This window comes from Stenella coeruleoalba (assembly GCF_951394435.1).
Source record: "Stenella coeruleoalba genome assembly, chromosome: 6".
NCBI classification, from domain to species: domain Eukaryota; kingdom Metazoa; phylum Chordata; class Mammalia; order Artiodactyla; family Delphinidae; genus Stenella; species Stenella coeruleoalba.
The window spans coordinates 72,660,088-72,673,641 of NC_137151.1; the positions used below are offsets into that span (position 1 = coordinate 72,660,088).

The window sequence follows — 13,554 nt, forward strand, 5'->3', positions numbered from 1 at the left end:
TATGCTAGCTAATACAATGTGCTTTTTCACTATTTGATACTGTGGTCAGATGTGTAAATGTGTAAAACATGGACTTGTGTGTGTGTGTGTGTAGTAAAATCAATCCAGCTTTTCTTGTTTCTTGGAGGGGGGCGGGGGAGTCATATCTTGAAGACATTAAATTTGTAGTTAGCGCTAAGAATTGGAAAGTGTGAGAGATCGATCAGTTTGGTTAGTTGATTTCTGTGGATAGTTGAGAATTGAATTCTTCTGTTTGAATCTTATGGAAAGTTGGCGATTCTTTGATCATTCTTCATTGCGGTGCTTGTAGTGCTTTGGAATCATTATGCTTAATGGCAGAATTCATTATCCTATAGATAAAGGGAGTACAAAGCATTGGGTATCCTAATACAACCAGATTCCTTGATTCTTAAATGTTTTCCTTTAGGTCAAGTGCAGAAGAATGACGATAATAATAACATGTAATAGTGCTTAGAAAAATATTAATGTGATAAAGAAGAGGTTCCTTTAAATCATTTTAACTACCTGAGAGCATGACTTAGTGGGTTTCGAATATTACCTTTCTGAAGAGAAAGAATGACAAGACTGGGAGTTCACTTTCTGATGCTCACAACTAACTTAGCGCTGTAATCATGAGTATTTCTCTAGGCACACATTTTTTCATCTGAAAAATGAGCAGTTGAACTGGATGGTTTCTAAGGACCTTTTTAGTTTTAGAATTCTATGACCGTGTAAAGTTTTACTCTAATTTTTAAAATGTTAATGCTATAAAATGCCCTTCAGTGTACTCATTACATTCTTCTATATAAGAAGTTATTTTAAAGTTTAATGTAATCACATAGTTAAGTTTAACTGTCATAGAAAATATTAGTAATTTGAAGGGATACATGTATATAAAAGTTTAAAACCAGAAGCCTAGGAAATTTGCCTACGTTTTATTTAATGTGTGGGGTACTTTGAAAATAACAGAAGATTGGTTTGGGGGTAATCTAGATTTTAATTACATACTACTTAAGCAACATAACATTGTTTTTTTGAGGCACAAATGCATTACAAATGCCCGTATTTCAACTTCTGGGAAGCCTCCAAAAGTTGGTATAAATATGGTAAGGCCTATATCATAGGCAGAATTTTCTGATTGAGATGAAAAGAAAGAAAAAAGGTACCTTAGCCTACAGTTATAAACTTGGAGGTTCTTTAAGATATTACCCAACTGAAAATTTAAGTTCCAGAGTCTTGAGTATGTAAATCTCTTCATTTTTCAGTGTACAGCAGCAGATATTTCCTGCTTATTACCTTGATTCATTTTTCTCATGAAATGTTAAGAGTGAACACATGTAATCACGTTTACTATGAGGCCATCTGGGAATAATTTTTTAAAATTCTAAGCATAATTTTAAGGAAAATGATTCTCATTGTTAAGCTGTATAAACCTGCCAGATTCAGCATCTGTACTGAAATAATTTCCCATGCTTAGTGATTGTAATACCAAGGCAAAATGACTATATTGGTATTTTTGCATTTATTTTGTATAATATGAAACTACTCTTTTATAGAGTACAGACTTCATGACAAATGTTTAAATTCACTAATAAAATTCATTGTATATACAAAAATGTATGCACATATTATAAAGTATTAAGTAAAGATGTTAAATGTACATATTCTCATGTAAATTATTATGGAAACATAATAAAAATAAAATATTAAGTAAATTATATTCATAAAAGTGAAGAGAATATAATCAAGAAAAAAGCAAAGTGGACAATAACCTAATCTGTTTTTACAAAGTATAAACTTAAGAAAACAAGTGCAGGCCTCTATAAAAACCCAAAAGGACGGGGTTTGGAGAACTTCTAGCTCAGTGAACACGTGGAGATTTGGTCAGAGTTTTGGGCCTGGAGAGGGCACGGACGCTCTGTGCCCCTCCCCCATGCCTTGCCTTATGCATCTCTACCATTGGATGTTCATCTGTATCCTTTATCATAACTTGTAATAAACTGCTAAACGAAAAAGAGGACAGCAATAATAACAACAACAGAGAAACATTCTGCATGATAAGAAGCCATCTCTTGGCTGGCAACGACCCAAATATTCTACCCCTGGGAAGCCTGTTTTGCATTTGCAGCAAGGGGGCATTGAGGTAACAGTACACTACAAGCCAGAGGGAGCGGGGAGGGAAGTTTAGGAGTTGAGGAAAGAAGATTAAAGAGCATGAGGAGATCTCAGAGACCAGTGGAATAAAGGCCTTTTGCATATGAAGATCAGGTGACAAGTTAACTGGCTACCAGCCTCCAAAGCAATACGCTTTTTCATGCCTTGTGGCTCACAGGGTCTTGGTGCTCCGGCCGGGTGTCAGGCCTGAGCCTCTGCGGTGGGAGAGCCAAGTTCAGGACAGTGGTCCACCAGAGACCTCCTGGCCCCCTGTAATATCAAACAGTGAAAGCTTTCCCAGAGATCTCCATCTCAACACTAAGACCCAGCTCCACTCAAAGACCAGTAAGCTACAGTGCTGGACACCCTATGCCAAACAGTTAGCAAGACAGGAGCACAACCCTACCCATTAGCAGAAAGGCTGCCTAAAATCATAATAAGTTTAGAGACACCCTAACACACAACACCGGATGTGGTGCTGCCCACCAGAAGGACAAGATCCAGCTTCATCCACCGGAACACAGCCACCAGTCCCCTCCACCAGGAAGCCTACACAACCTACTGGACCAACCTTACCCACTCGTGGCAGACACCAAAAACAATGGGAACTGCGAACCTGCAGCCTGCGAAAAGGAGACCCCAAACACAGTAAGTTAAGCAAAATGAGAAGACAGAGAAATACACAGCAGATGAAGGAGCAAGCCCACCAGACCAAACAAATGAAGAGGAAATAAGCAGTCTACATGAAAAAGAATTCAGAGAAATGATAGTAAAGATGATCCAAAATCTTGGAAATAGAATGGAGAAAATACAAAAAATGTTTAACAAGGACCTTGAAGAACTAAAAAGCAAACAAACAATGATGAACAACACAATAAATGAAATTAAAAATTCTCTAGAAGGAATCAATAGCAGAATAACTGAGGCAGAAGAAGGGAGAAGTGACCTGGAAGATAAAATAGTGGAAATAATTACCACAAAGCAGAATAAAGAAAAAAGAATGAAAAGAATTGAGGACAGTCTCAGAGACCTCTGGGACAACATTAAATGCACCAACATTCGAATTATAGAGGTCCCAGAAGAAGAAGAGAGAAGAAAAAGGGACTGAGAAAATATTTGAAAAGATTATAGTTGAAAACTTCCCTAATATGGTAAAGGAAATAGTCAATCGAGTCCAGGAAGTGCAGAGTCCCATACAGGATAAATCCAAGGAGAAATGTGCCAAGACACATATTAATCAAACTATCAAAAATTAAACACAAAGGAGGGCTTCCCTGGTGGTGCAGTGGTTGAGAGTCCGCCTGCTGATGCAGGGGACACGGGTTCGTGCCCCGGTCCGGGAAGATCCCACATGCAGCGGAGTGGCTGCGCCCATGAGCCATGGCTGCTGAGCTTGCGTGTCCGGAGGCTGTGCTCCACAACGGGAGAGGCCACAACAGTGAGAGGCCCGCGTACCGCAAAAAACAAAAAACAAAAACACAAAGGAAAAATATTAAAAGCAGCAAGGGAAAAGCAACAAATAACATACAAGGGAATCCCCAAGGTTAACAGCTGATCTTTCAGGAGAAACTCTGCAAGCCAGAAGGGAGTGGCAGGACATATTTAAAGTGATGAAAGGGAAAAACCTACAACCAAGATTACTCTACCCAGCAAGGATCTCATTCAGATTCGACGGAGAAATTAAAACCTTTACAGACAAGCAAAAGCTAAGAGAATTCAGCACCACCAAACCAGCTTTACACAAATGCTAAAGGAACTTCTCTAAGTGGGAAACACAAGAGGAGGAAAAGACCTTCAATAAGAAACTCAAAACAATTAACAAAATGGTAATAGAAACATACATATGGATAATTACCTTAAATGTAAATGGATTAAACACTCCAACCAAAAGACATAGACTGGTTGAATGGATACAAAAACAAGACCCGTATATATGCTGCCTACAAGAGACCCACTTCAGACCTAGGGACACATACAGACTGAAAGTGAGGGGATGGAAAAAGATATTCCATGCAAATGGAAATCAAAAGAAAGCTGGAGTAGCAATTCTCATATCAGACAAAATAGACTTTAAAATAAAGACTATTACAAGAGACAGAGAAGGACACTACATAATGATGAAGGGATCAATACAAGAATATATAACAATTTTAAATATGCACCCAACATAGGAGCACCTCAATACATAAGGCAAATGCTACCAGCCATAAAAGGGGAAATCGACAGTAACACAATCATACTAGGGGATTTTAACACCCCACTTTCACCAATGGACAGATCATCCAAAATGAAAATAAGGAAACACAAGCTTTAAATGACACATTAAACAAGATGGACTTAATTGATACTTACAGGACATTGCATCCAAAAACAACAGAATACACTTTCTTCTCGAGTGCTCATGGAACATTCTCCAGGATAGATCATTTCTTGGATCACAAATCAAGCCTTGATAAATTTAAGAAAATTGAAATCGTATCAAGTATCTTTTCTGACCACAACGTTATGAGACTAGATATCAATTACAGGAAAAAATCTGTAAAAAATACAAACACATGGAGGCTAAACAGTACACTATGGGATGCAGCAAAAGCAGTTCTAGAGGGAAGTTTATAGCAGTACAGTCCTACTTCAAGAAACAGGAAACATCTTAAATAAACAACCTAACCTTACACCTGAAGCAATTAGAGAAAGAAGAACAAAAAACCCCCAAAGTTAGCAGAAGTAAAGAAATCATAAAGATCAGAGCAGAAACAAATGAAAAAGAAATGAAGGCAATGATAGCAAAGATCAATAAAACTAAAAGCTGGTTCTTTGAGAAGATAAACAAAATTGATAAACCATTAGCCAGACTCATCAAGAAAAAAAGGGAGAAGACTCAAATCAATAGAATTAGAAATGAAAAAGGAGAAGTAACAACAGACACTGCAGAAATACAAAGGATCATGAGAGATTACTACAAGCAACTATATGCCAATAAAATGGAGAACGTGGAAGAAATGGACAAATCTTTAGAAAAGCACAACCTTCCGAGACTGAACCAGGAAAAAATAGAAAATATAAACAGACCAATCAGAAGCACTGAAATAGATACTGTGATAAAAAATCTTCCAAAAAAAAAAAGCCCCAGGACCAGATGGCTTCACAGGTGAATTCTATCAAATATTTAAAGAAGCGCTAACACCCATCCTTCTCAAACTCTTCCAAAATATAGCAGAGGGAGGAACACTCCCAAATTCATTCTACGAGGCCACCATCACCCTGATACCAAAACCAGACAAAGATGTCACAAAGAAAGAAAACTACAGGCCAATATCACTGATGAACATAGATGCAAAAATCCTCAACAAAACACTAGCAAACAGAATCCAACAGCATTTTAAAAGGATCATACATCATGATCAAGTGGGGTTTATCCCAGGAATGCAGGGATTCTTCAATATATGCAAATCAGTCAATGTGATACACCATATTAACAAATTACAGGAGAAAATCCATATGATCATCTCAGTAGATGCAGAAAGAGCTTTTGACAAAATTCAACACCCATTTATGATAAAGACCCTCCAGAATGTAGGCAGAGAGGGAACTCACCTCAACATAATAAAGGCCATATATGACAAACCCACAGCCAACGTCTTTCTCAGTGGTGAAAAACTGAAAACATTTCCACTAAGATCAGGAACAAGACAAGGTTGCCCACTCTCACCACTATTATTCAACATAGTTTTGGAAGTTTTAGCCACAGCAGTCATAGGAGAAAAAGAAATAAAAGGAATCCAAATTGGAAAAGAAGAAGTAAAGTTGTCACTGTTTGCAGATGACATGACACTGTACATAGAGAATCCCAAAGACGCTACCAGAAAACTACTAGAGCTAATCAATGAATTTGGTAAAGTAGCAGGATACAAATTAAATGCACAGAAATCTCTTGCATTCCTATACACTAATGATTGAAAAATCTGAAAGAGAAATTAAGGAAACACTCCCATTTACCATTACAACAAAAAGAATAAAATACCTAGGAATAAACCTACCTAAGGAGACAAAAGACCTGTATGCAGAAAACTATAAGACATGGATGAAAGAAATTAATGACGATATAAACAGATGGAGAGATATACCATGTTCTTGTATTGGAAGAATCAACATTGTGAAAATGACTGTACTACCCAAAGCAATCTACAGATTCAGTGCAATCCCTATCAAACTACCAGTGGCATTTTTCACAGAACTAGAACAAAAACTTTCACAGTTTGTATGTAAACACAAAAGACCCCAAGAAAGAAACACAAAGCTAGAGGAATCAGGCTCCCTGACTTCAGACTATACTACAAAGCTACAGTAATCCAGACAGTACGGTACTGGCACAAATACAGAAATATAGATCAATGGAACAGAAGAGAAAGCCCAGAGATAAACCCACGCACATATGGTCACCTTATCTTTGATAAAGGAGGCAAGAGTATACAATGGGCACAGTGTATACTTTTTTTTTGTTTTTTTAAATTAATTGATTTATTTATGGCTGTGTTGGGTCTTTGTTGCTGTGCGTGGGCTTTTTCTAGTTGTGGCGAATGGGGGCTACTCTTTGTTGTGGTGCACGGGCTTCTCATTGTGGTGGCTTCTCTTTGTTGTGGAGCACGGGCTTGAGATGTGCGGGCTCAGTAGTTGTGGCTTGCAGGCTGTAGAGCAAGGGGTCAGTAGTTGTGGTGTAGAACTTAGTTGCTCTGCGGCATGTGGGATCTTCCTGGACCAGGGCCCGAACCCGTATCCCCTGCATTGGCAGGCGGATTCTTAACCACTGTGTCTCCAGTATACAATGGAGAAAAGACAGCCTCTTCCGTAAGTGGTGCTGGGGAAACTGGACAGCTGCATGTAAAAGAATGAAGTTAGGGCTTCCCTGGTGGCGCAGTGGTTGAGAGTCTGCCTGCCGATGCAGGGGACACAGGTTCGTGCCCCGGTCCGGGAAGATCCCACGTGCCGCGGAGCGGCTGGGCCTGTGAGCCATGGCCGCTGAGCCTGCGCGTCCGGAGCCTGTGCTCTGCAATGGGAGAGGCCACAACTGTGAGAGGCCCGCGTACAGCAAAAAAAAAAAAAAAAAAAAAAAAAAAGAATGAAGTTAGAACACTGCCTAACACCATACACAAAAATAAACTCAAAATGGATTAAAGACCTAAATGTAAGGCCAGAGACTATAAAACTCTTAGAGGAAAACATAGGCAGAACACTCTATGACATAAATCACAGCAAGATCCTTTTTGACCCACCTCCTAGAGAAATGGAAATAAAAACAAAAATAAACAAATGGGATTTAATGAAGCTTAAAAACTTTTGCACAGCAAAGGAAATCATAAACAAGACCAAAAGAAAACCCTCAGAATGGGAGAAAATATTTGCAAATGAAGCAACTGACAAAGGATTAATCTCCAAAATATACAAGCAGCTCATGCAGCTCAATATCAATAAAACAAACAACCCAATCCAAAAATGGGCAGAAGACCTAAATAGACATTTTTCCAAAGAACATATACAGATTGCCAACAAACACATGAAAGAATGCTCAACGTCACTAATCATTATAGAAATGCAAATCAAAAGTACAATAATGTATCACCTCACACCAGTCAGAATGGCCATCATCAAAAAATCTGCAAACAGTGAATGCTGGAGAGGGTGTTGAGAAAAGGGAACCCTGTTGCACTGTTGGTGGGAATGTAAATTGATACAACCACTATGGAGAGCTGTATGGAGGTTCCTTAAAAAACTAAAAATAGAACTACCATATGACCCAGCAATCCCATTACTGGGCATATACCTTGAGAAAACCATAAAAAATCAAACCACAAAAAATCATATGCCCAGTAATGGGATTGCTGGGTCGAACTACCATACGACCCAGCAATCCCATTACTGGGCATATACCTTGAGAAAACCATAAAAAATCAAAAAGAGTCATGTACCACAATGTTCATTGCAGCTCCATTTACAATAGCCAGGACATGGATGCAACCTAAGTGTCCCATCTACAGATGAATGGATAAAGAAGATGTGGCACATATATACAATGGAGTATTACTCAGCTATAAAAAGAAACGAAATTGAGTTATTTGTAGTGAGGTGGATGGGCCTAGAGTCTGTCATACTGAGTGAAGTAAGTGAGAAAGAGAAAAACATACTATATGCTAACACATATATATGGAATCTAAAAAAAAATAAAGGTTCTAATGAACCTAGGGGCAGGACAGGATTAAAGACACAGACATAGAGAATGGACTTGAGGACACGGGGAGAGGGAAGGGTTAGCTGGGAAGAAGTGAGATAGTAGCATTGACATATATACACTACCAAATGTAAAATAGGTAGCTAGTGGGAAGCAGCCGCATAGCAAAGGGAGATCAGCTCGGTGCTTTGTGTCCAGCTAAAGGGGTGGGATAGGGAGTAGGGAGTACAGAGACACAAGAGGGAGGAGATATGGGGATATATGTATATGTATAGCTGATTCACTTTGTTATACAGCAGCAAGTAACACAGCATTGTAATTCAATTATACTCCAATAAAGATGTGGAAAAAAAAATAAAACAAGTGGATTAGTGGCATGTCATTAGTCATGAGATTTTTCTGTAGGGATTTTTTCCAAAAGCTGTCTTTCAAAACCTCCCTCTATAGTGAGGTAGAATTGTGAAATAAGAAGAAAATATTGACTGATAGCTTGTAACAGGCTCATCTACAAATCTCATCTCTGGATTTGTTACTCTTTAAGATGTTTTTGAGGGCTTCCCTGGTGGCTCAGTTGTTTAGAATCTGCCTGCCAATGCAGGGGTTACGAGTTCAATCCCTGGTCGGGGAAGATCCTACATGTGGCAGAGCAACTAAGCCCGTGTGCCACAACTACTCTGCCCATGCGTCACAAATACTGAAGCCTGCACGCCCTAGAGCCCGTGCTGCACAAAAAGAGAAGCCACCGCAATGAGAAGCCTGTGCACTGCAACGAAGAGTAGCCCCCGCTCACCACAACTAGAGAAAGCCCACACGCAGCAACAAAGACCCAATGCGGCAATAAATAAATAAATCGATCGATCAAGATGTATTTGAACAATATGTTTTTGTACAGGAAATATAGTTTTTATTGTTAGCAAACTCTAATTTTAAAGAGAGCATTCCTAGTTTTTTTTTAATTTTATGTATAGATGGGTATTTCATTACATAATTAATGACTGTATTTGGTTCATTTGTATCGTGTTAGTGTTCTACTTGTTTGAAAAGCCCTTGAACTGGAAGAAGATTTATGGTTGTAATAAAAAATTTGCTTGCTGGTCAGTAGTCATTTTCTTCCTTGAGAATTATGGAGAATTAGAACACTTTTTATTTTTTATTTATTCAGTTGTTTCTTTGGCTGTGTTGGGTCTTCGTTGCTGCACGTGGGCTTTCTCTGGTTGAGGCGAGCAGGGGCTACTCTTCATTGCGGTGCGTGGGCTTCTCACTGTGGTGGCTTCTCTTGCCGAACTCTGGCTCTAGGCATGAGGGCTTCAGTAGTTGTGGCACGTGGGCTCAGTAGTTGTGGCTCACAGGCTCTAGAGCACAGGCTCAGTAGTTTTGGCGCACGGACTTAGTTGCTCCGTGGCATGTGGGATCTTCCCGGACCCGGGCACGAACCCGTGTCCCCTGCATCAGCAGGCGGACTCTCAACTTCTGCGCCACCAGGGAAGCCCTGGCAGGTGGATTTTTAACCACTCTGCCACCAGGGAATCCCTGGAACACTTTTTAATAGTACATCTTTGTTTATTTTGAAATTTCATTAAAAAATTGAGGTAAAATTGACGTGTAACATTATACTAGTTTTAGGTGTACAGCTTAGTGATTCTAATTTGTGTATATTGTGAATTTTTCACCATAATAAGTCTAGTTAACATTCATCAGCACACAGTTACAGAGTTCTTCTTTATGATGTATTTTCAAGTATTTTCATTATAAACTACAGTCATTGAATTTGCAGTAAGAAGATTCACCATCAGTTTATTTCAGTGGCCCAAGTATACTAGGGCACCATGCTAAAGTATGTATTAAATGCTGACACAGTAGTTCGGTGTGGTTGCTTATTGTGTTCTGCATGGGTCCAAACTAATCTAATTCTTTTGTAATGTGTAAAATTGAATGAGTGAGTGATTGATTTTGATGAAAACGATTTTTAAAACTATGAAATACTGGCATTTTGGAAATTAAAGATAACATTGTTTTGGAACATTGAAAACTGGTATGGTCATTAACTGTTATGTTAATGTTAATATGTAGATCAAGGTAGTTGTTGGCATTTACATGGAAGTTAAAGGATTTAGAATGTTTGTAAACCCAGTGTTCAGATTTTTAATCTACTTTATTGAAAGTGCCTGCTCCTGGTAGTGTCAATGCTAGTGAACCTACTTTGTAAATTGGTCTTTTTCATTCTAGTGGAAGATTAATAATTGCGATTTTTCTAATATATGAAAAAACTTGTTTCCTGTTAAGTGAATTTTTTTTCCAGTTTTATTTATTTATTTTTTAAACATCTTTATTGGGGTATAATTGCTTTACAATGATGTGTTAGTTTCTGCTTTACTGTTCAGTGAATTTTATTTTAGTTGCAAAATATTTTAGGCTGTCTTATAATATAAACTCAATAACATGCAAAATGAAGCATGTTTGTACTCTAAGAATATTTTTCTCCTTCTTCTTCCTTTTTCCTTTGAATGCATTAAATTTAGTGGTTGTAGCCCTTTGTGAAGCAGGTGCTGCTCATCAGAGTGATTCTATATTTAGAAATATTAATGTATAGACATTGTAATATATATTCATTTTATTTAAAGCAACATAATATTAGTGGAATAAGGTCTTCTGTTAAATGATTGTGAAAGTTAATAGTCAATGATACAGTGTTCAGTTTTGAGATGTTTAGTATAGATCTCATTTATGTGTATTTTTCTGCTTATTAGGCAAGAAGTTATGAAATGGAATGGATGGGGATATAATGATTCCAGGTTCTTCTTCAATAAGAAAGGACAAGTTGAGTTGACTGGGAAAAGGTAACTGTTTTTTTCTTTGTTTTATTCCTTTTATTTCTCTTTCTCTGAAAAATCTTAAACGTAAATATAATGTTAAATAATAGGCATACATAAAAAATAGAATAATAGAATGACTCCCCCCTTGATTTAAAAGTTATTAACATTTTGCCATAATTGCTTTTCTTTTTCTGTTATGTATCAAATTCTGACATTGTCATGTCACTTCTAAATATTTATATATGTATCCCTTAAAAAATAAGGACCTAATATAACCAATCATATAATACTATTATCATACTCCCCCAAATAACAGAAATTTTATATCTGATTATTCACATTCACATTTCTCTGTCTAAATAATATCATTCTATAGGTAGTTTGAATAGGATCCAAAAAGGTTTGCAGTTACCCACCATCTAATCCGCATGACATTGGCTTGTTCAAAGTAACTCTTTGTTTAAGACTGGAAGTATAATTTTGGTTGGGTTATTATGGAAGGTGAACATTATGGAAGGTCCTTGTGAATATAAATAGTATTTTTAAAATTAGTTTTCTGAGGTAGAGAAGAAGTGATGAAGAGAGATCAGTCATTTGTGTGGTAACTTTCACATTCTGAAATATTTTTGGTAATAATGTTGATATGAATTCTAAAGAATATTTGTATTGTTACTGTTCCAGATGTAGACAGAATTGTAAAATGAGTTCTTAATTGATTTTAAGTAACACTGACCCTGCTGAAGCTGGTGTTTTGGGTTTGTCTATTGAATTTTGATATAACTTGGAAGGACAGTGAGTACAAATACAACATTTTTAAATGTGGCTCTAAAAATAAATTAAAAATTGAGACTAGGTAAAAATTGGATTAGGTATATCATGAATCTGTTCCAGTATTTCACTTTGACTTCATATCTATTGGGCATTAATATACTTGTTTTTAAAACAAGTATATAGTATATCAGTATACTGAAATACCAGCAAGAAAAGTTTTCTTTGGAGAAATTCTTTTTCTTTACAACATAACCATTCCATTTTTGTTTTTAACTTAAACACTTTGTACCTGAAAAAAAACCTCAGGAATGGTAATTAGTAACTAATTTTAATGAAGGTGTGAAGGTGTACAATTTACATTTGCTTTTTAATAGGAAAAATAATTATCTGCATTCTCATTCCCATTCTTTAGTGTGACTGGACAGCATGTTGGTGGAGGCTTAGTTGAGAAATTGTGTAATTCAGGTAGAAGGAATTTCTAGTTAAAATTAAATTTACCAGTGTTCTAAACATTGAGTGTTTTATGTTTTAAATAGAATAATGTCTAATACAGTAGAAACTTGTCATGTAGAGATTGGCTTTACAGAATCTTCAGGGGGGAAAAAGTGAATCTTCTGAACTTAGAAAACCAACTTTCTCTCTTCTTAGATACTGTCTTCGTTTCTCTCTTTCTCTCTCTCTGGACCTTGAAGTTATAGCATCTTTGTTTTATGTGAGGGGGCAAATAGGCACTTGTGCACTGTGCCATTGAAAGCATAAGATACCTACTGTCTTCTGTAGGGTACTGTAGGCTATGGATTTGTTTATGTTAGCAGTGTATGTGTGTGAAGTGAATGATTAGTCGTAGGAAGTGTCACAATTATTTATACCTTAGTGTATGAACCCTTATACCATGGGTTTAGAATCTGGCTCTTATTTTGGGTGTTCTGGCACTTGGCTTGCCAATTTTCCCAGAGAGGATCAGACTGTAGGTGGCTGATACATGTGTGACACTCATAAGATACTAAAAGAAAATTAGAACCCCAGTGTGTTCACTTATGATTAGATTATTTCTTTTTTAGGATGTAGAACACTTGTTAATGCCCTTCCTGATATTAAGATATGTAGAAAATAAAATTTGTAATTTATATATTGTTTGGAGAGCATAAATTCAGAGCAAAGGGAATTCAGTGGTCTCGAGAGAGATTTTTATCCAGGTTGTAGTAGAATTCGAGAATTTTTCCATTGACTTTAGACTTTGGAAGATTACTGCTGCTGCCCCTACAACCAGAATGGATTTCTTAAAGGCCTCATTTCTTTGCACTGTTGACTGCTGAGTCCAAGTCCAGTGGGGGAGAGGGGAAGAGAACAAGGGTACGTCTGACTGGCAGAGCCTGCAAGGGTAACCTTTGCTTCCTACTGAATTATCCATTATCCAGAGGGTAATTCTGCAAACACAGAATTGGAATTTAAATGTTCTAGGATTAAATATGTTATACATAAACTATTTAATAACTGAAGCCAAATAACTAAATAATATTCACTTCTCATTTTGGTGCTTCCAGAAGCACCATTATCTTGCCACAGACAGGATAATAAACTGGATTGAATTGG

The 13,554-nt window shown here is 37.2% G+C and overlaps 1 protein-coding gene across 1 annotated transcript in view; it reads left to right on the top strand.

Moving 5' to 3' along the window:
- The window catches only part of AGPS (alkylglycerone phosphate synthase), a 137,776-nt gene that overhangs the window by 25,060 nt on the left and 99,162 nt on the right, over window positions 1–13,554 (top strand). The window contains exon 2 of the mRNA XM_079923555.1: window positions 11,125–11,214. Within this exon, the coding sequence (XP_079779681.1) occupies window positions 11,125–11,214 (90 nt within the window). The remainder of the gene's footprint in view (window positions 1–11,124; window positions 11,215–13,554) is intronic.